This window comes from Phalacrocorax carbo, chromosome 11 (assembly GCF_963921805.1).
Source record: "Phalacrocorax carbo chromosome 11, bPhaCar2.1, whole genome shotgun sequence".
NCBI lineage: Eukaryota > Metazoa > Chordata > Aves > Suliformes > Phalacrocoracidae > Phalacrocorax > Phalacrocorax carbo.
In genome coordinates, this window is record NC_087523.1 from 8,907,461 (window position 1) to 8,929,237 (window position 21,777).

Genomic DNA, 21,777 nt, shown 5'->3' on the forward strand with positions numbered 1-21,777 from the left:
AGCTGATGACTACGCAGTGCAGTATTGAGTCTCAGTACTGCCACACTCACACACCTCTAGTCTCTGCTAACTGGCCCCCCACACTGTGAAGGTCTGTGGCTGTGCCACATGATGCAGAGACAGTTTCAAAGCTACAGCCTGGATTTGGTGCAGGAAGGTGAATTTTCCCCCATTCTCTCCTGCAGTGCATGAAATAATAGCAGACCATGCAGCTTCTGGGGCGGTCATCAGGATCTTTTAGTTTTGCAAGGCAAGAACATCAATGGAACTGAAAGTAGGTTCACGCCACAGTGCCCACCCATGCAAAAGTATAACAAACCACAAAACCAGGCAATTACACAATCTTCTTCTAATGTTTACCAGGTTCATCTTCCGAGCACTGGCTGCTGAAAACAGCCTCAGAAGAGTTTAGTCATAAAAGTGACCTCTTGGTCTGCTCTTGCCAGAAAAACCACTGAGCTTGTCCTAGAAGGTAGAAGCACACGATTCAGGTCTCTAAGAACAAGCCCCAGTCTTCAAATAATACTGCAAGCATTTCAGTACAAACCAGACCTCTCATAACACCTTCTGTCACATACTTGAGCTCAAAGGGAGAACATGTAAAGCAAGCTTTTATCCCTGCATGGCAAGGATGGACAGCCATCTCCCAGGAAGACGGAGCCTGAGGTTCATGGTGCCTGCAAAGAACCATTCAGAAAGGCCGTATCTGATTAACAGTAGACAGTGGACCTCTCCTAGACCCAACTATGTCCTTTTAGCCCATTTCAGGAGCTGCCAAACACTGTCCCTGCCAAAACCCAGACCAGGTTCTCCTTGGTCATGCCAAAGGCACTATCACACACGGCATCCAGCAGAGGAGAAGGCAGGTAACCACAGACACCACCACAATGCCTACGTGATGTTCCTTCTCCTACAAACCTCCTAAAATAACTGAAGTGAAGTCAAGGTAAGAAGCAAGTTGCAGTACTCTCGCTGAAGAACAGAGTGTGGGAGCCCACCCGGACACACTGGCATGTGAGCTGCCTCGGCCATGCCATGGGGTCTGGAGCTGAAACCATCTCTACCCATAAAGGATGGTCAAGGCCAAGGCTGTGTGTACACTGAGGTGTGCAAACTGAAACCCCACTGGGCTCACACTTTGTAGAGCCATGCCAGCTCTGGACACTGTGCCCACCTTGATGCAGTGACACTTCTCCAGGTCAGAAGAGGGATAAGACCAAAGAGCTCTGGAGTGACCAGTTCCTTCCTCTAAGCAGATTTCCAAAAACCCTGAGAAATCCCTGTCCAGCTGCATATAAGGACTCAAAAGAAAGCACAATTTACAACCCCTTCGCACAGGTGAGGACATGCCCACCCCTCCCCCCACAGCACAGGAGCAGCAACATGGCTTGGAGGATCATGGGGCATCTGCAGCCACTGCTCCCATGTCCTCCTCACAGCTTGCAGAAAACCAGTGTTCATGGGATGGGACAACTTCCTCCTCCCTCCCAGGTGGAGAAGGAAATTTCTTCCCTAACAGCTGCTACTACCATGCTTTGCAAAGTGGTGGCTCCTGCTGGGTGGCAAGGTGCCAGCAAGTCGTGCATAAAATTATGCCTCAGGTAGGAAAAAGGCCAGAGCTCTGCATGGGAAATGAACCGCTCTTGAAATTACATAGCTGTCCTGGGGATATGAGCCCACAAAATTAATGAAGAGCCCTGGAGCGTTTCATACACCGGCGCAGCATACAGCCTCGGTGAACACCGAGCCCCAACACTCAGCCGCTCTGGGGCGTGATTAAGGCAAAGGAACACTCAGCAGAAGGGAATCCTGAACTGCTGTGCCCCTGCAAGGTTCGGTGGTGGCGGGGCAGAAAATCTCACCTGGATTGGCAGCACATTGGTCAGCAGTTTTGGTTCACACACGGCATTAGAGGACGTGGGGTGGGGTTGCATGGTGCTCAGCACACAACATCTCATGGGCTGAGGGCTGAGTTACAATGCCAGCCCAGCCCAGCTGGAGCTCAGGAGACACCAGGCATAAAAGCCATCTTACACCAAGAACAAAGATCCAATGCCTACCTCCAAGCATAGCTGAAAATCAAGGAAATTAAGGACCCACCTTTGCCAATCAAAGTTTGTTTGTAACTTCCTAAAAGGGGGGTTGCACCCAGAGACCTGCATTTAGAGAGCATTTGGAGACCTGTGCGTACTGCTGTCCCCCACGGCATCCCTGAGCTGGGAGCACTACAGCTTGGTTACACGCTCCAACAGAAACAGTTGTTCTCCCTTGTTTCACCTGTCTGTCTGATCCTTGCTGAGCTGCTCTACAGTTTTCATTCCCTTAGCAGTGGGAACTCACTCGTTTTATGCACTACTCCAAGGTAAAGCTGGTGGGAAGTGGCTTCCCACGCTGTGCCATTTGAGGGCAGCTCTGGAACGCAGCGAGGCTCCCCAGGAAGCAGCAGTAGCTGTGGCAGCCAGGACCTTGGAAGAAGAGCTGGCTTGCATGCAGTCTCTTACTGCCTCCTTTTGAGGGCTAAGACACATGCAAAGCAGTGTGCCGGGAGCATGCATGAGCTTTGAATTATCCCTCTTCCACTGGGCATTGCGGGTGGCTTTTCCAAATATCTTCTTATTGCAATACGTTTCTTTTTCTTGTGTCTTTTGCTGTCTATACAGCAAATGCGATGTTCAAAGACTGCAGCAGAGCATGACAAATGTTAAAGTCTTTGGGATCAGTGAGCATCTTTTCATTCTGGACGTCTACACAGCAGATTATCTTTGTCCTGACAGAGCCTCCTGGAATTGCCATACTAGCATCCTGACATTTGTCACTCGGGACCTGCACCACCTATCCATCGCAATCACTGGCACCACGATGAATCCATTGACAAACACGTGGCAAACTTAATTGCGTACGCGCAAACACATTGCATATCCTCAGGCATGCAAAGTACCGCTAATAGCACCAATGATCTCAAATAATAAGCAAAAGCAGCCAGAGGTGACCCTTGCTATTTGGACTGCCCCCGCTCTCCTTCCGCTGCAGTGCTGGAAGCAACTCAAGGCCGGAGACAGGAGAAATACCCTGCAAAAGGGAAGAGGCACATGCAGCTTTTGCATAACCCAGAGGCACAGGGGACTACGCACATGTGGCGAAAACCTGCTGCAGCCAAAAATATCCATCTAACGAGGCCAGACCAAGCGTCCTTCCTGACTGAGCCACACTGACACAGCTGGATTTCCCAGTTTAGGAAGAAATAAGTGTATGCCTCAGGAAGAAGAGATGCTCATCCTCTGACCCTGCCAGCCACACGCCAGCAGCACCCAAGCCCAATGCACAAGCCCTGCACACAGTGGAGTGTCCCTGCAGAACGAGTGATCACGATCACAGACAGCAAAATCACCAATATGATGTTTTTTTCAAAGAGAGCAGCTAGGAATATTTTTTTCTTTTGAAGAGAGATTTAAGGAGCTCTAAGCTCTGAACCAAGCCCTGAAAAGAAATGAATAATAATGGCTCATGTTTATCCAGGGAGTAAATGGCAGCACTGTGTGTTCAGGAAATGCAAGACCAAATTGATTTCCTACATCGAAAACAACAATATCTTCTGTCATGCCACAAAGACTTCAGGCTCTCAGTATTTTTACTATATGCCAGGTGACTGAAATAGAGGTACTTGAGTTTAGAGTCACCAAAGAATTAGACTGACGTTGCTGAAGCCATTGCTTTGGCTGAGTTTTCAGAAGGGCTTTTAGAGAAGTACAGAAACAAACCAAATCCAAATGCAGCCTTGTGAGAAGGGGTCTTAGTTTCATATCCAGCTACATTTGGGGAGAAAAAACCCGAACACTGATATTTTATCAGCAGCAGGATTTACCCAAACCTACTTCTGTATAATCATAAATCATAAAAGTAGCTGTCAGCTGAGACGCAGTCTCAAGAACACACATCAAGAGCCAACACAACAGCTTAAAAAATCTGCAAATGCATAGAATGATTCGACTCATTTAATTGCTTAAATCAAGCCAAAATCCAATTTAATAACACCCTTATGTACAAAGAATATGTCACAAATAATGCGTCAACAGAAATACATGTTTAACACAAAGAAGTTAAACTGGTTCTGTGGCAGATGCTCGTTTACATATGTATTGATTTAATTACAGATTTCTCTCTATCCTTTCAAGATTGCTAAAAAAGATTCAGAACACAATCCCAGAACTGCTCAAACTGAGCCAGATTGACTAGATGCACTAATTTTTTTCTTTGGTTGTATCTACAGAGATGTGCAACATTCCTGCCCTTGTTGACATAAACAAAGTCGGAGGCACAGGCAGGACTGCCACGGCTTAAGCTCCTGATGCACTGCTGCATGCGAGGAAGTGTGTATCTGCCTTCATACACGTAGCAGCCAGAGCCAGGCCAGAAGATCCTTGGGTTTTTCAGGCTGTATTAAAGCAAATTTCTGTGTACGCTGCAGCTGTGTGTATGAGAGGCGAGGGGGATTGACATGCACATGGAAATAAACCTGGCTTTACGTTCCCGTGCTCCCCAGTCTGCAAAGCCACATAAAACATTTTTCCCAGGCAAGGATGAGCGATAGAGAAGGCTCTTATTTGCCTGAAACCCCTCCCTTCCCAAGCATTTCTGTGTGGAGACAGGCAGCAATTCTCATTAGTCACTATTATACAGTTGTTTTGTGCCCTACAGCCTGTCAGTGTGGGAAATCTGCCTAGAAGAAGACCAACCTGGCAGCCTGATGCAGCCCGGGCAGTGCCAGCACCCTGCAGGATGATGCCAAAGCTGCTTCCCAGACTCTCATTTCTCACCAGTATTTCCAGGCTGCTTTCCTATGTAAGCAAGGAAAAATAATAATAAAAAAAATACCACCTACTTTTTGGGATACCGCCTCACAGCCTGTGGGAGACAATGGGTTTCTGTGCAGGGAGGTGGGTCACCGCTTGTGCCTGTGCTGGAAGGATGCTGCACGGGGATGCCTTGCGGGATGACAGCGTGTGCTGCATCCCTTGACTCACTGCCTGCCCGTGGCTGTGAGCTCCCGTGTGGCTTTGCCTCCTGATCTTCCCCATCGTCGCACCATCCCACGGGTGTTCCCATGAGACAAGAGGTCCGTAACAACGTGTTTTGAACGACAGACCTGGAAGCCTCCTCATCAGACCAGCTCACCCTCCAGCCCTGCTTAGGTGTGGGCAGGTGTTAGTCATGCACTGACCAGCTTTGTTCAATATGCCACTTATAGACAGTGCGTATGGATTTTGTGCCTCAAATCCATCCAGTAAACTGAATCCTCCAGCATTTTTTTTTTTTTTTTTTTGCAAGAAGTGGAACAAATGTGCAACAAATGAGCAACGGTGATCCTGGTCCTACATATTTGGACAAACCCAGAAAAACATTCCAAATTGCCCGGGGCAGGCGTTGGGCAATTGTTCACACTCTGTTGGCAAACACCGAGGTCAGCGAGAGGGTGCTGAGATCCTGTGTTGAGTAGAGCAGAAACACCGCCTGCCCCAGCCCTTTTACTCAGAATAAGTCACTCACCTTCATGCTACGCAGAGACCTCGGGAGCCGCCAACCCCTAACGCAGCACAGTCCTCGATGCTGCTGTTGTAGCAAAGTACCTTTATGATTCACAAGGAAAATAGTGCCTGGCTGCTCTTTGCACACTTACAATCAGCAGTCACTGGTTTAACCTTAGGGGAAAAAGAGTATTTCGATATTAATCTTTTCTTAAAACATGGCACTAGTCCAGCACCAACAAACAATATGTGGTAGGTGGAACTGTGATAGTATCACACGTCTCAAATGTCTTAGTTATGTGACAGCTTGACTAAAGACAGTAGATTTGCCTTAAAATCTACTTATTCTATTTAAAAAAACCCAACTCCTTTATGCCTTGAAAAGTCCAGCTGGAGGACTTTCCTAATTGCCCATCTTTTTTAATTAGCCCTTGTGTTTTTCTCTGGAGTGATTTGAGTACAGTACCCAGATTGCACACAGTGTTCCTCACGCTGATGAGCTGCATATAGCAACTTTTGTTAAATATCATTTATCAGGCACACACCTGAGATTTGACGATATCTGGGTAGTTTGCAAGAAGTGGTATCATTCCTCCCTGCCCTCCTGAGAACATGGCTATGCTGCATTAGCCCATACTGCTCTACAACCTACACAAATCCAGGGGTCCTGGTTTCCAGAGCCACGAGACCCAGCCAGACGCGGGGACTGTTCTGTGGGGCCAGTAGCTGGATGGGCTTTGAAACAAACAGACTTTCAGGGTTTTCATGGGAATTAATCTCTAAAGACCAATAAAAGGTTGATCTTCTGCAAGACCAGAACAAAACATTGTTCCTTGACTACATCATTCAGTGGTATCTGCAAGACTTGAGTCACCTCTGAGCCTACGAACATGGTGTAACAGATAAAGCCTGTGCATGCGGGGGTGCTTCTCCGCTGCCGGTGGAGTCACTTGCAGCCATCCAGGCACGGGGAGGCAGCGTGCAACAGGCAGCCAGTACAGGATTATTTTAGGCTGTACTCAGTTACCAGACATGCCCTTTGGGTGTTCAGTACATTCAGTTTCCTTCCATCCGCTCAATTTGTTTTTTCGTTTGGCAGAGGGATTTGCCTAAACTGACACTTCTCTTTGGTAAGTGTACAGCATTGGGAGCTAACGTGAGTCATAATGCTGAGCGTAGAAACTTTTTATTTAATCGTGGGAGAGAGCTGTTACTTTATCCCTGTCTCAGGTGGGAAGGTAGTAAACAAATGAAATACTGCTGCATTTCAGTATGAAATATTGCTTGATAATATTTATATAGCCATGTGCTGTACCTAGCATCTTCCAGGTGGAGGGAGAGAGACAGGGAAAACACAAATTGCTCTGTTCAGGCTCAAACCCTGAGCCTGCAAAGCCCAGGCTAGGGTGATGGGGGAAGATGGGGGTACAGAAATGAGGATGGAGGTCAGGGAAGGAGCCAGCTTTCTGGGGTGCGAGGGCTTTGCAGGGCCAGCCTTGCTCACAGGAAGCGCTGCACCCAGCTTAACCCCCACTGAGAAACCAGGCTGCGGGGACCGCGTGAACCGGCAGCGTGGGTGCTGACAAGCTCAGCCCGGTTCATGATGGCCTCTCACTGGGCCATGTTTTGGGTAACACCACCTTTGAGCTGGCTCATGGCCAGTTTCGGTCAGCCAGCTCCATTATGGCTCCAGCTGCCCAAAAGCATCCTCCAAGGTGGCCCAGAGAGCCCTACAACCCCATGCCACAGCCCAGCTGCTGACTTCCCACCCCTCAGCTGCCTTTGCACCCCTTCAGCAAAGAAACTGAGATCTGGATGATGTGACCACAGCCGAGTTGCTTGCACAGCAATATTGCCAGTGCGGTAACACACAGCCCTCTGACATGGTGTGTGATACTGAAATGAGGAGAGCATCCTCCTCCCAGCAACCAAGGCACCCAAACAACTGGTTTGCACCAGTTTTCTGCTGAAACCATCCAAGTGTAACGAGATATGATAACGTGGAGGGGAGTACCAAGGTCTCGGTGGATCAGCAGATGAGAGCCCTGACCCCAAACCATAGTGTTTTAAACCAGACAGTAGAGGAAAGCAGGGCTGGTTCTAGATTGCAGTGCAACAAGGCTTTTACCCTTCCCAGGCAACTGCCTCTTCTAGTTATTTTGGGTTCGCCTTCATTTGTACCAAGGCCAAATGGTCACTTAGTCATAAATCTGACCAAGGGTAAAAAAAAAAACCCCAAACACACACAAAAATTAAAAGGCATTTTTACTGACACCGTTTTTGGAAAAGGCTGGCAGAGCCCTGTGCTGAGCAGAGGCACTGATGGGACAGGCAGGTTTGGCTCCAGCACCCCTCCTTGCCGCAGCTCCGGCCGGGGTGGCTGCAGGCGGCAGCACCAGCCTGCCAGGCTCCTCCTGCCCAGGGGCAGGGCTGGCAGCCTGCAAGGCTCTCCAGGCTGCTTAGAAATGAAGCAAGCAGAGCCAGCCCTTCAGAAAGGGGTAGAAAAGGCTTGGCTTGGTTTGACTGCTGCTTTCCTGCAGGGATTTGGGAGCTCACCCACGCAGGAAGGAGGAGCTGTCACATTCACGAGTGAAGGTGAAAGCCTCTCTGGTCAGGCTGCAAGCCCTTTTCTGCCCGTGCTTCTGCTGTCCATGCTGGGGGGGAAGGACGCCATGAACTCACAGCTCTGCTCCCCCAGACTACTTGCTTTCTTTAATGCTTTCAGAACTTTCCCATGTGAACCACCCAAGATTATTTTTCTTTTAGAAAAATATAATTTGGGGCACTTGCAAACATCACCCCTATTTCCTGACCTTCGCAGCATTGCGCAGGGTGCAGATCACACCTTTAGTTCAGACAACAACAAATTCACCAGTGCCAACATGCTCCAGCCAGGTCTCAGCCTTGCCAGGTGACTCTGAACCCCTCATCAGGAGCAGGACTCTCCTGCTTGGCAGAACCTGCCAGAAAAGAGACTTAAAAACCGCGAGATGGTTAAAAATTCCAGTGATGAGTGAGTGTTTACGAACGACTGTGTGCCACGTCCCTTTCTCACCTGCAATGGGGCAAATTAATTGACACCTGAATAAAAATGAAAGCAACAGCCGCTTGGGTTCTCTTTTCTCAAAGGGATGAGGAACATCAGCTCCAGGGTGAGGGCCACCAGCTACGGCCATTTTCCACAGATAGCATCACTGCGAGATGGTGGTCCACTGGCCTGGGGGCTGCCAGCCCTCTCGCGGTGACCCCGCAGAGAACCCAGCTCCCCAGCAAAGCGCTGCCACCTCCAGCCCAAGCGCACACAGGAAAATTTGTGTTTCTTTCAGCTGCTCATCCAAAATTAGGAATAACATAAATGCAAACATACTGTCACATCTCTGACACATTTCCAGGACGTTTCAGAACTAGGCTGACTTCGAGTAAAAAGCTAGGCTGATGGGGAAGGGAGGCAATGAGCGCCCAGAAGAGGCCATTTCGACTGTGGCCAAGTTACCCAGTGGCATTCTTTTATTTTTTTAATAGCAAAAGAATCTCTCTTGTTTGTCATTGCAGTCCGGGACTATTTTTAACACTGCTAATGAGTGACTAAAATGGGGTGGAGTAGCTAAGCCAGCCGCTCTGCTCCCAGCCACCCACAAGGTTTATCTGACCATCAGAGGAGGAGCTGGACCAGGGCCATCCTGCACAAGAAGGCGGAGCAAGGCGCCTGCAAACACGAGATGCGTGGAAGAAAATGGCCGTGTCCTGGGACATGTATGGTGAAAAAATGTACAACAGTTCCTGCAGCTTCTTAAAAAAGCCCCAGACTCCTCACAGGTTAGGCATGTCAAACACTTCAGTATTTTTCTCTCTGCATTAAACCCTGAACAGGGCTCACAGAGCATGTAGTTTGCATTTCATCTGCCTGTCAGAAAAAGGTGGGAGAAAAACCATCTGTGCAAAGAAGTTATTCCTGGACTAGAGCTTTACAAGTGGTACCCAAATGAAGGCAAATAGCAGTTTCCCACAGGGTCAGTAAGTTACCAGAAAATGTAACGCCCGGCCCGTGTTTGTCCTTCTGGGCTGTCTCTGCAGAGGTGCGATAGCGTTCCAGGAGTCGGAAGCTGTTTAAACGGGTACATCCCGCATCCCTTCTCCTCCCATCACCACCATGATTGCTGTATTCAGAGGAGGAACTGAAAATAACCGTGGGAAGTACCAGATGGCAGCTGCTGAATGCAGCGTGCTGTCTGCCAAGTCCTTCTGAGCAAAACAGTGCATGTCCTGAATGGGAATGAAGACACCGTCATTGGAGCATGGCAGCAATACGGCAGCATCAGGAACACAGCACTAGCCTGAGCGAAAAGCAAACACTCCACTCTGGACAAAGGATATTGTAGAGGAATATATATGTGTATATATAAATATATATATGCATGTATATATAACATATATAAGCATGTATATATAAGAGCCTACCTAAGGTAGGGAACTGCTGTGAAATGTTCAAAGCTCTATCCATACTAAATCATTAAAGACAAATTGCACTGATGCGTTGTTAACTATGTTTATTGCCGAAGAGAAGTAGGATGCCTACAAACCCAGGCACGCCCTGACGCACGATGCTGCGGTGGCGTAAAAGAAAACGCCGGAGCAGCAGAGCCTGTCCCCCAGCCCTTACCCCAGGGTCACCGTTCCTCTAACAGCCTGGGAAGACAGCAAGCACCCACGCACCCAGTGCAGAGCCCAGCGCACAGCGCTAGCGAGGGGGGTCTGGGACAAGACCCCAGCCCTTGTGCTGCCCGGGCACGCACTCCCTTTCCCCAGGTTTGCCGCACAGCTGGACGGCAGGGACACAGCCTTGCCAAACCTTGCAGCAATGGCTCAAAGTGTTCCCGTGTCAAGGCAGAATCCGTGATGCCCTGCGTCCTCACAATAAGTGACATGCATTTAAAAACAAGGGTTTTTTTTACCCCCCTGCACTGTCTGGTGAATCAACCAAGTAGGGTTGGAAACACGGGCTCTGTAAGCCACATTCCCAGCCGTAACATGCACAAGACCAAACTGCTCCAAGAAGCACTAAATTTCAAGAACATATAGATTTTTTTGGTATTTTGAAGCAATAACTTCACTGGAATTACAGCACTCACTGGTAAGACAGATGTACGGAGAGCGGCTTGGAAACCTTTGCTTTGGCCCATAGAGGAAGTTAGACTATATTGAAATGTAGCACTAAAAACCAGAGAATGAAGTGGTTTGTGGATGACAAAAGAAAACTGAGGAGGTGTTCCTAAACTTAAAAGAGAAGAAAGGCAATTTTGTAGAAGCATTAAAACCAAGTGATTTTTCAGTGCTTATCTTTAGGAAGACAGGCTGTTGGCCTACCTTTTATTAACTTAGTTAAAATGGTTCCTCTTGTATGTGATTCCAGGCTGCTCTAGCTCACATATATGCTAAAGCAAGTTTGTATGATACAAACTGGGATTTGAAAAAATTTTTTTTTAACATCAGTGAACATCTAAAGTTGCTGAACTCAAATTATTTGCAAAATTACAAGGTTTTATAACTGAAGCAGACCAGTGGCAGCATAGATATCTGGTGTAAACAGAGCCACAAACACTCAGACCAGCGAAGGATTTGTCCTGTAAATCACAAGCTCCAGGGTCTCAAAGGTCAACTTTCCTTAAACAACTGCATAGAGCTGTCAGATAAAGTTAAGTGTGCTCCTTTATATTTATGTATAGCTAATGAAGAAAGAAAATATAAACCCAAAGCCTTTTTATCCTTAGGATTTACAAAAAAGGCTAAGCAGTCTCTCTCACTGCTTACCTGTGGGCCTGATGACGTACCCAAACCTGAGCATCAGTCACATGAGGTTCTACTCACAGTAGCTTCAGCACACGTGTTTGCCAAGGGTCAGTGGTGAAGCGAGGCGGGGATCTGAATGTGCAGGATTGATGCACAGCTCGGGGCTGCCACTTCTGCTGCACGGAGCAGCATCAAGACATCCCCCCTCCCACCCCTGTTCAGCCGTTCTGAGGTCACTGGGGCGCAGACACCACGAACAGTGGGGTTTTTGCTTGTTCTGGTGACAGAGCCCTTCAAGCTCAATAATTTAAAATTCAACCACACAGGGTTTATTTAGAAAAAGAACCTTTTACACCTGCAGAGAGCCTGGGAAAACAGACCATTCCCACCTCCAGCCTTTACCCAGTGGTATTTTAACCGCATCCAGTGAGGGCCCAGAATTTCTCCCAGGTCTAGTGTTAATTCACTGTTTTCTAGAGAGTGATTATACATTATGAGAGGGCAAAACAGAGCCTTCGGGCATATGCCTGATATAGTGTTTCTGAAGAATGTCCCTGTGGCTTGCAAGTACGGTTACAAATTACTGTCCTTCTGAGACGTAAATACAATAATGTGCTTCACTGACCTGTGGTTGTCTTCAAGTCTCTTGCCCATGATCTAAGACTATTTTCAAGAATATCAAGGTATCAAATCAAGGTAAGAAGCTGCAGTACTGAATTTATGCTAACCGCATCCCAGCAGCTATCAGTTACTCACTGAATTGATAAGGACTGTGCTTCTTACCAAGAGATGGTAAATGAATAAACACAGGAAGATTTAAAAGTGCTAAGAGTTCTTTTGGAGAGGACTACGTGAAAACCCTTAAGTAGACGATACTTCTTCACAACAAATGTACTGTCAGGTTTAATACCACAGCTATTAGAAGTTATTTACTGAATAGAAAAAGATGGTTTTTCATACTAACTAGTACATGTATTTTTCCAACTGAGATAAAAAGGACAGAATAGCCGCGGTTCATTTCTTCTTGATTCACAGGTGCAAACAATGAAAGTTCACAGCAAGAACTTTCTCTTTCAGAATAAAGTAGAAACATCCAGTTGCTAAAAGTACAAATCTCGTCTTCTGTCATGAATCTGAATACCTGAAAGACACAGCAGTATCAGAACAGTCAAACAGCATAGTCCATGAAATCTCTTAGGATGTTGTGCAAACAAAATTGCACCTCTGGGTCTGATGCAAGAGGGCCCGTACTAGAATAACCAGAATGATCCATCCAAAGTATCCCAAAATATTGCATATCAGAGAATCAACATCAGGGTATGACAGAGTCTCAAGAGACTAATAAAAGTAAGGAAGCCTGAATGCTTTGGGAATAATTTCTTAGAACAACTCTCCTAGCAGTGTGGTGGGTTTGTTGGTGACGACAGCAGTAATGCTAACACACAGGTCCAACAGGGCCCTCAGCCTGAAGCGAGGTGCTTGAGATACAAAGCAAGCAGTGTGCTATCTCTCTGCAATCTGAAACTTGGACAGACAGTGCAAAATGGGCACTGTGAAGTGGCAGACGATCGTATAACCACAGAAACTAAGGTAGTTCAAGTTAGAAAAATAATATATCTAATTTTAATAGAATGTTTTCCTCCTCTGTTGATGTAGTTATAGGAGGTTTTTGTATATCTCAGGGAAAAGCAAGGTTTTGAAATACAGTCTGAAAGCAACCAAGGAAGCATCTTTAATTCTGTGTGCATAAGCAAGGCAGCTGTCCATCATAGCTGAGTGCTAATTTGTTCCAAACCTGTTGATTTCATTACTCACCTGTAGTGGCATGGCTTACGCTGGGATTTTCTGAGCCTTGGTAAGAGCTTGCTTTCCCCTCTTAAAAAAAAAGCAAACTGGAGATGAGCAGAGATTAAACACAGAGCTAAAAGTAGACAGTAATTCTTAAAGAAACCTTGTGCTTTTGCAGCCCAGCCTATAGCACAGGTGCTGGGGAGCTCTGTGCTGTCTGGCACAGCAATATACACTTCCATAAATATAAATATCAGCTGTTCTTAAACATGACACAGCGTAACGAGAAGTATATTTAACAGATAGAGCCAAGAAACAGGGACTCCCACAGCCAGACTAGATGCACACGTCCTAGAGACTTGCCAAAGACTCCCTGTGAACACGGGCCAGCCATTTCTTATCGGGTTTTTTGGGTTGCTTGATAAGCACATGGATGGCATTACACGTGTGGTGTTATGAGGCTCCCCAAATATTCAGAAATGTCCTGTAAACATCCTGAAGGAAAAGGCTTTAATTGGGGATGGTTGGGGAACAGACCTGTTTAATTTCCTTTTCAATTTTTCCCCACTCATTTTGTTTCTGAATTTTTTTTTTTCTTTTTTATTGGGGGGGGGAGGGGAAGAGTCCACTGTTGTTAGCACTGCTTCCCTTTTTTGATCCCAAGACCAGTTTCATGAACCATCTCCTTTTTTGGAGGAGTCAGTTCCTTGGGCTCCCGATTCTTGACAGACTCACATTGCCCCCTTGGGGGAACAAGGCACCTAACCTTGCTCTTAAATTAAATCCTAGAAGTCCAGACAGCGTCTTTAAAGTAATTAGACTGTATTTACTAGCTGCAAAAAGTCTAGGGTGCATGCCTGTGCCACGCATACATGCAGTCTCAGCTAAATCTATGTTCCATGAGCAGAAAGTTTGTATTCCAACTGAAAACATACATACTCTCCCTTTTCCACACAGACAGGCATTAGACACTCTAGCAGGAATAAGTTAGCAAAACACCTAAGCTGGGGTCCTCATAAAAACGTAGCTTCGGTGTAGCCTCAAAAGAGGAGCCGTGGATAAGACTGCCTGCAGATATAAATAGTAGTTTAGCCCATCTTCTGCCAAATTCCTGTTGATGCAGATTAGAAACTGGGTAACCAGTAGGTATTTCACAGCTGGTTATTTTTCAAAACCTATGACTCAGGATCGCTTCTTCACATGCCTAATCCTTTTTATCTAGAAGCACCAGGTAGGAGGTGCTGTATTTTTCCAGCAGAGTCCCTAAACAATTTCACAAGCCTTTTTCTTGGAGACCAGTGCCAAGCTGACTATCTGGGTACAGCAATGCAGGCATTGCTAACAGGCCAGGAAGCCTCATCCCGGAGAGCTTCTCAAAGGCAGAAATTACTCACAAGCGAGCAATTTTATCCAGCGTTCCTAGATGCTGTGGGGATGTAACATCCCAGGAAATGGACTTCAGTCACCAGTCGCCTTTATTCTCTGTGCTGGCAGTACATAGCATCAGGATTCCTACTAATTGTTATTAATAAATAACAAAACAATCATCGCTCCTGCATGAATTGCATTAGCTCTGGGAAATGTACTGCAGAGAGCAGTTGCAGCCTTTGACACGGAGGGCAGCGGTGCTTCATGGCAGGCAGCAATGAGCTGGGAGACAAGGCAAAGTCGGCCCACCAGCCCCTTTACCCTAGTCCTTCCAGCTACAGAGAGAGACTGAGGAGGGAGAGAAATCCCCAGCCTTTCTGGTAAGGGCAGCAATTCCACATCCTGTATTCAGAATATCATCAACGCCCTGCACAGTAAGACAGGCTGCTCAGGGCTCTTACCTGGCCACCCCTTTCTGGTCATCATACGGGAGCATCTGGTACACACTGTACCTGCTGCCTACAAGGCAGAGATCCCGACAACACTGTGAATAATGTTTACATTCGCTTAGAATATCTCCCTAATGTAAGCCAGAAGGTAAAATATTGTGCAAGTGGGCAATGCATGTTTTGATTAAGCCATACTATATAGCTAATTAATCCCAAGTACCACAGTACAAATTGTGGGTTTTCTATTGAAAAAAATATCTGAGCTGGACTGAAGATGGCTCCAGTTTGAGAACCTTATGAACAGACGGTATTATTTTGTCTCTGTACATAAGATGCCATCAAAGAATAAAGTGATAGTAAGTATTTCCTTACCTCCCCCAGGAGCTGAACTTTGACTTATATTTTGTAACCTAGCAGGTCCAGTCATACAAGCAGAACTTGAGTGTTGCTTCATGGTACATTCTTGCATGGATGTTAGGCATCTTTCCTGTTGCAGAAGACCAAGAAGAGAACCATATTTCCTGTCAGAGATTGGTTCCTCTACTGTGTGCAGGTCAGGCAAGGCATGATGATATACTGAGCTGGTAAGACTGGGAGTCCCAATCGAAGGGAAGGGCCATAAATCTGCAGGTTGAGTTGGATGACTCCGCAGAGCAGATGGCTGGTATTGGCCTGCCATACCAGCAGCAGAAAAATTCAGACCGGGATTTGACATGCTTGTTGCAGAAGACGACAGATATGGTTTGGAGCAATGTGAAGAGAAATTCCACTGATGGGGAGACATGCTATCTGTGTAAAAAGAGAAAGAAAGCATCTGAAGCCTCATAATTTCCTACTTTTTTCCAAGACAAGTTCCAATGGACCTCTAAGGGAACACTACCAGATTGCATATTCATTTTTACAGAAAAATATTCATTTTAGTGCTGCTTATCTTAAAAATCAAACACAAATTCACACTCAAAGCAGACTACACCACCACCAACAACACTTTTAAAAAAATATTTCATGTGTTTTCTCACAGGCCACTAGCATAGGTAGGTTTTTTCCAACTGCAAGCTTAGACAAACACATTTTTGCAAAGATGCAAATTAAGTCATAAAGCACTAACGTATCTGACAGCGATGGAGATCTTGGCTGGAAAAGGAGGACCCAGTCCTGCCAACAGGCCCACAGAGAGCTTGGGAAGTACCCCAGCAAGCACAGGGATTCACCCAGCTACATACCCAGGGCTCTGCAAGCATGATTTTCTTGCTTTCTGTTTGCACACAGTTCCAAATTCAAGCACGCTGCATCTTAAATTCCTTAGTGAAATCTAGTCACCCCCATCTAACACCATAGTCACGCATAAAAAGCGGCTCACCGTTCTTCAGGACAACAGTCTCGCCTTTGTGCTTTGTGCTCAGGTCTTGTGGGTTCTTGGTGTTGCTTAGAGCTCTAGAAAAATGTTCATCTACCACGCTGTTAATGTCCCCTTGGAAATACGTGAATACAACACTCTGAGACCCCCATTCTGTTTTCACAGGTTCTTTGCTTTTACACGGCTTTGGAGAGAGCTTCCTTGTGTCTTCCATTTTCAATAACCAACTGCCCCTGCCAAAAAAACCCAGACCGGTCAAAGAAATACTATTCAACCTGAAGTGCACAGTCAGTGGCGAGTCCATCATGCCCCTGAAACTGGTAGGGCCAGAAGAACAGTTACAAGTAAGATTAGATTCTTTATCTGGGTTTCTGCTTCTTCCACGCACCTTTTCTTTACTGGTTTCCTTATTATATGTCTCTAATATGAAATACTTTAAGTATAAAAAAAAAGGAGAAACCTTTCAATAAATGTGTACTCTGTTTTTCAGAACTGTGACAGAAGCACATTTTTCCCAGACAAATTGAGGCCAATTAGTCTGTAACTTGTTCAGTGCAGTATCTTTTGCTGGTCAGCCCTAAGTTTGAAATAACTGTACAACATGCAAGATTAGTAAGGGGTACTGCATCTTGAAAGCAGTGAACGGCTTAGAGATGCATAGGGCCAGAGTGATAGCAACCTTGTATGAGCTACTTTTCAACGCCATAGCTTTGGGCCTATTGAAGAATAAAATAGGTACATCTCTCCACCAGCTGTCCTTCCTCACCCCTGCCTCCATCCATCTTTGTAACCCTGGGCTTAGGACCTAGCACTGTGCAAACACACCCTGGGGACAGAAGTGTGCTAAATGAACTGAGCATTCAGACAAATAATTCAGACAATACAGAGGTGGCGTTAGCCCTGGATGAAGCTCAGGGTGAACTTATCAAAATGCTTTGTTCAATTCTGGTTTTTGCATTGTTCAAAAAACTTACTGACAAAGTGGAAAAAAATTAAAGAAGAAAAAAATACTTATTGGAGCTTAAAGTAATAACTTTAGATAACATAAAGTTCCAAGTACCTTGATCACTGTCAGCACAGGCCTTCACAAGGAAAAGACTTCTGAGAGTAAGTAATTGCTTCACCTGTTAGAAAAAAGACACTCAGATTAAATCACTGGAAATTCAAATTTTGGCAAATTCAAGTAAAACAAACAAACAAAAAGCCTTTTTTTGTTTGAAACAACTTACCTAGGAACATGGTGGGTCTGCCAGTTGCTTAAAGCTTTGGTAGCAAGACTGCTAAAACACACACTGTAGCTCAAACAGAAGTTATGGATTTAAGGCAGGAATTACTCTAAAATAGTTTGCAGGAAGTCAACAGAAGACTATAAGACTCCTTTTTGTTCTCCTTAAAAATCTCTGCTGCCAGATATGGTAAGAGTAGGACAAGGAATGTCATTGCTTGCCCTGGAGAAGCATCATTTTTATGCATTTGTGCAGTTTCTGGCCGCAGGGGAGCTAGTTCTACAACCAGAGCTCATGTGTTCTGCTGTAATCAAAATCATATTTAGCAATGCTCAGGCTATGAATGCAGTGAGAAGTGCCTGCTGTTTCTATTCAATTTTCCAGTCTCATTGTCAGCTCATCACACTGTATAGCATAATTGATTTACCTTGGTAGCAGAAAGAAGGCTGTTATTTTTCAGAAACCAGGGAAACCTTCGGCCAATAGCCAGTTGTATCATGCAAAACTTAATGAATCATTAGATTTGTGTTTCCAGCCAACTACCCCTGAAATACAGAGTGCTGCTTAACCTATTCTGATACATTTATCTGATTTCTTTTCTAGTCATAACCCCCCCAATCCTCAGAAGCTTCCTAATAAACCTTGCGCTCATCTGTGCCTTGAAGGGTATTCTGAAGTATCTGCAAAGGCTGCCTCCAAATGGTCTCTCAGTGTTTCTTAGACATGAAAAGACTGTTCACGCTGCAAAACCAAGTATTCAGACATTAAGGGCTATGAGGATTAAGGTTATCCAGCCATAATCCACCCCCCTTTTCATGCTTAAACCTTCATCTACAAACTTCCCGTCCATGTTTATCATTTACTTCTGTGTCTGGTTTTGCTTGTAACCTCTACCTCCCCCACATTGTCTATTCAGTTCTTCCCCCCTCACGATCCGTTGCTCAGCTAGCCCTAACCCCCTGTGATCAGCTACCAAATTATATTCAAACTCAAGAGTTTCTCAGTCCTCATTTTAGGATCTGCCCTTCCTGCATCCTTTCCCCAACTCCAAACCTGAACACAGTGGTGGAGACAGGACACACACAGCTTGGTCACCAGTTAGGAAATGCAAGGGGATACTCCGTAACAGGCATCTGATTCAGAAGACCGTCTTTCAGAACTTTCCCAAACACAGAAACTTACACTGAAAAGCCATCCTCCTGATTTACAGGCACCTTCCCAAAGCACACGAGGGGAGCAGGAACTGGCACAACCCAGCCAAACAGCTGGAAGAACTTCAAGCTAGGAAGAGGCACTATTTTTAATCAGTCTTGTTTTAGAAAGGAACCCACTGTTTAGGTTAAGAAACTTTCTGGTGGCTCAGCTGGAGGCCAACGCTTGCCATGGAAAATTCCAACCCAGGCAGAGAAAGCTTGGCAAAGTCATCAGCAACCATGTGGCCTGAGAAAGGACTACATCAGGCCATCTCGACAGCAAGCAGCGAACCAGCTCGTCCTACGCTGCTCCACCACTACACATCAACATACAATTTAAAAAGCATTAGCTCTGGCCCAGAGGTCTATTTTTCCTGTTCCTCACTCGGTGCAAACTAGCCATTGCTTCTTTGTACCACTTTATTAACATGCTTAACTTGCTCGTGACAGTAATTGTAAGCTCTTTTAGCACTGTTTATTGGTGTGTAGCAGCCGTTACACTTGTATGAATTGTGACCACATTAGCTACAATGCTACAAAAATGATACATTTTTTTTAAAAGAATGGTCATTTATCTATTTTTTTCTCATTTCCCTTAAAATACTCTTGTGCTTTCCAACAAGTAGTCATAAGAAGGCTGGATATAACTAGGTTATATCTCAGCCCTCTCAGTGATCCTATGCACATGAGGAACCTAATGTCCCAAGAGTCAGGGCTGAGATTTGGTGCACCGTGGTCTTCATTACCTGAACTTCCCATTCTTCCATCTTCCAGCAGGAAGTCTGCAAAAAAAGGCAGAAATCCTTCCAATTTGTGTCTGCCACAAACTGCCGTCAAAATATAGCAGTGGAGCTCACGATGAAACAGACTCAGCTCACCCCACACTACCCTCAGAATGGGTTAATTATGGCAAAATAGTGCCAGTAATTGTCCAAGTTATTTGTCCTTTGGGTGGACAAGGGTGCACGGTCAACACAGGCTTAAGAGACATGGTTGTTGACTGCTCAACACAACACTTTACAATATTTTTCACATTCCTCACCCTTGCTAATACTATTAATGTCCCACCACTGTAGCATCAGACAGGGAACTCTGTTCTCTATTTCATCAGCCCAAACCAGTTTTAAAAATAAATAAAATAAAAAAAATTTCCACTTCCCAAGTATTAAGTAGTAATTTAACAAGCAGGCATTCTCTTTCATCAAATATCTTTCAAATAAGGGAATATTTGAGAAAGTCAGTGAACATATGTTGAAATTATCATTGAGTTCTCCTACCTTAACTCGCTGTCACTAGCAGTGTCACACCAGTCAGATTTCCCAGATGCGGGATGGTCATGCTGTGTCCAGCAGCTTGGGATCCTTCCCCTGGCAGGCTATGTGCACTCTGCAGGGACTGCAGGAGGAGACAAGCAGCGTTCATGAACTCCCTACACGCTTTCTAGCCTCTAGCTGTGAGCGAACAAGGCGTTTCCTTCAGCCCATCGGCTAAGAATGCATGAAATGCACTCCAACAAGTCAACCAGGTTAGGAGGTTTCAGGAATGAGGAAAATAGGATTGTAAGTAGGGGGTTTTTATGACAATGTGTACACAATAAAGAAGACAGCTTCTGGACTTTGGAAGACTCTAGTGTAAGATGATAAACAAGTTATAGCAGAGAACCAAACTTGGCCAGGATCAGAAAGGACTTCAGCATTAAGTATGTATCCACAAACATCTGCAAGAAGGAAAAGATCACTCCTCTCCATCCCAGAGAAGCTAGATAACCAATTTTCTCTCTCTTCATCACTGGATCCATTTAAATGACTACAGAAATCTTCAGAAAATAAAAATACCATTCTTGTTCTGTAAGGGCTGTAGCAAGAATCAGGTAGTTTGGGGTGTTTTTGTAGTTAGTTTACCAAATTTACCAAACTGCAGCCACTCCAGAAATGCTGAATCAGGGTCAGATTTGCCAGACTCAGCTGGAAAAATACACTGTGGAACTAGAGTCACCAAACTGGTGACGTTATACCTTTTATGCAGTAGCTTAAGAGTCTGTTTACTCACTCAGAAAGTAGGAGAGCAGAATCCAGTTCCCTCTGCCTAAGTGCGTATGAATCCGCCCTCTGCCATCTCCCGGAACAACTTAATACCAGGCTGTAAGACTTCCCGGGACAGTGCCTAGTCTTTTATTAACATACTCTTTGCATAAACACATTTTCAGTTGAGACAGACTGGATTCCAGGCTACCAGCAGGGCAAGTGCCCTCAACATCTCAATCGTTCATTCTTTGATCCCCTTTTCTAAACTGTTTCATACAGTAGAGGTTTCTTCTGCTGAAGTTTTTCAAGACCTCATTCAAGGATTTCCTCTTAGGTTGGCAGCTAAAGCACTCGTACAGTTTTAGATGGCATCAGTTTAAAGCTCTTAGGTGAGCACCCCAAAGGTCAACTGGGTAAAATTGGGATTGCCATCCCTGTTCTTTTCTAGTTTGTGAATTGAAGCAACTGATTTCCAGTGCCTTTTAAGCAAAGTGTTAAGCTTTGAACCAAAAAAGAAAAGAAAAAAAAAACTTCACTTCTGAGAATAAAAACTGAAATTCTGCTTGTCCTTAACACCTCCCCCCCTCCCCCAACCAGTCCCCATCAGAACTCCAGTGTCTGCGGTCATTCCTCACGCTCCTCTCACCTCCAGGCTAACGTGCCACGCCAGAACAGAGTCCGTGACAAAACCCACAGGAGGGAACAGATACCACGTCCCACTGCACACACTCACAGTTCTAGTGACAAAGTCTGCTGGGCTCCAGCTGGAAAGCTCTGCCATGGTAACACACATGCTTTATAAACTGCAGTCACTGGGCACCAAATGCTACGGTATCTTTTACTGAGGAAAAAAGTAAGACAAATACATCATCTCAAAACTAACCAGAAAAGACTTGTTTTGTTCACGAGTTTGTTTATTAAAAAGGTAGTATAAAACACAACCCCTTTAAGAAACAAAATTGAAGACAAATCAAGGGATTCTTAGATGCTGTCACAGGTCTAGATATTATTCAAACGATATTTTTTTGTTAAAATGTTGGTTTTCTAAAGGATGAATGAAAAT

General features: G+C 45.4%; 1 protein-coding gene across 1 annotated transcript; it reads right to left on the reverse strand.

Moving 5' to 3' along the window:
- Positions 1–12,196: 12,196 nt before the first annotated feature.
- On the reverse strand, positions 12,197–21,682 carry VGLL1 (vestigial like family member 1). The gene is made up of 6 exons (XM_064462939.1): positions 19,968–21,682; positions 17,332–19,472; positions 16,275–16,504; positions 15,287–15,703; positions 13,125–13,184; positions 12,197–12,450 (listed from the first exon to the last, which is right to left on the reverse strand). Exons 3-6 carry the CDS (start codon positions 16,483–16,485, stop codon positions 12,410–12,412), a joined length of 729 nt encoding a protein of 242 aa, XP_064319009.1. The 5' UTR covers positions 16,486–16,504; positions 17,332–19,472; positions 19,968–21,682; the 3' UTR covers positions 12,197–12,409.
- Positions 21,683–21,777: the final 95 nt, after the last annotated feature.

Excerpts from the sequence above, each read along its gene's own strand:
- VGLL1 (XM_064462939.1), bottom strand. The coding sequence starts at position 16,485 with ATGGAAGACACAAGGAAGCTCTCTCCAAAGCCGTGTAAAAGCAAAGAA. Across the intron at positions 15,704-16,274 it reads GACTGTTGTCCTGAAGAACG|ATAGCATGTCTCCCCATCAG; the intron begins GTGAGCCGCTTT and ends CTTTTTACACAG. Across the intron at positions 12,451-13,124 it reads CGTAAGCCATGCCACTACAG|GTATTCAGATTCATGACAGA; the intron begins GTGAGTAATGAA and ends TGTGTCTTTCAG.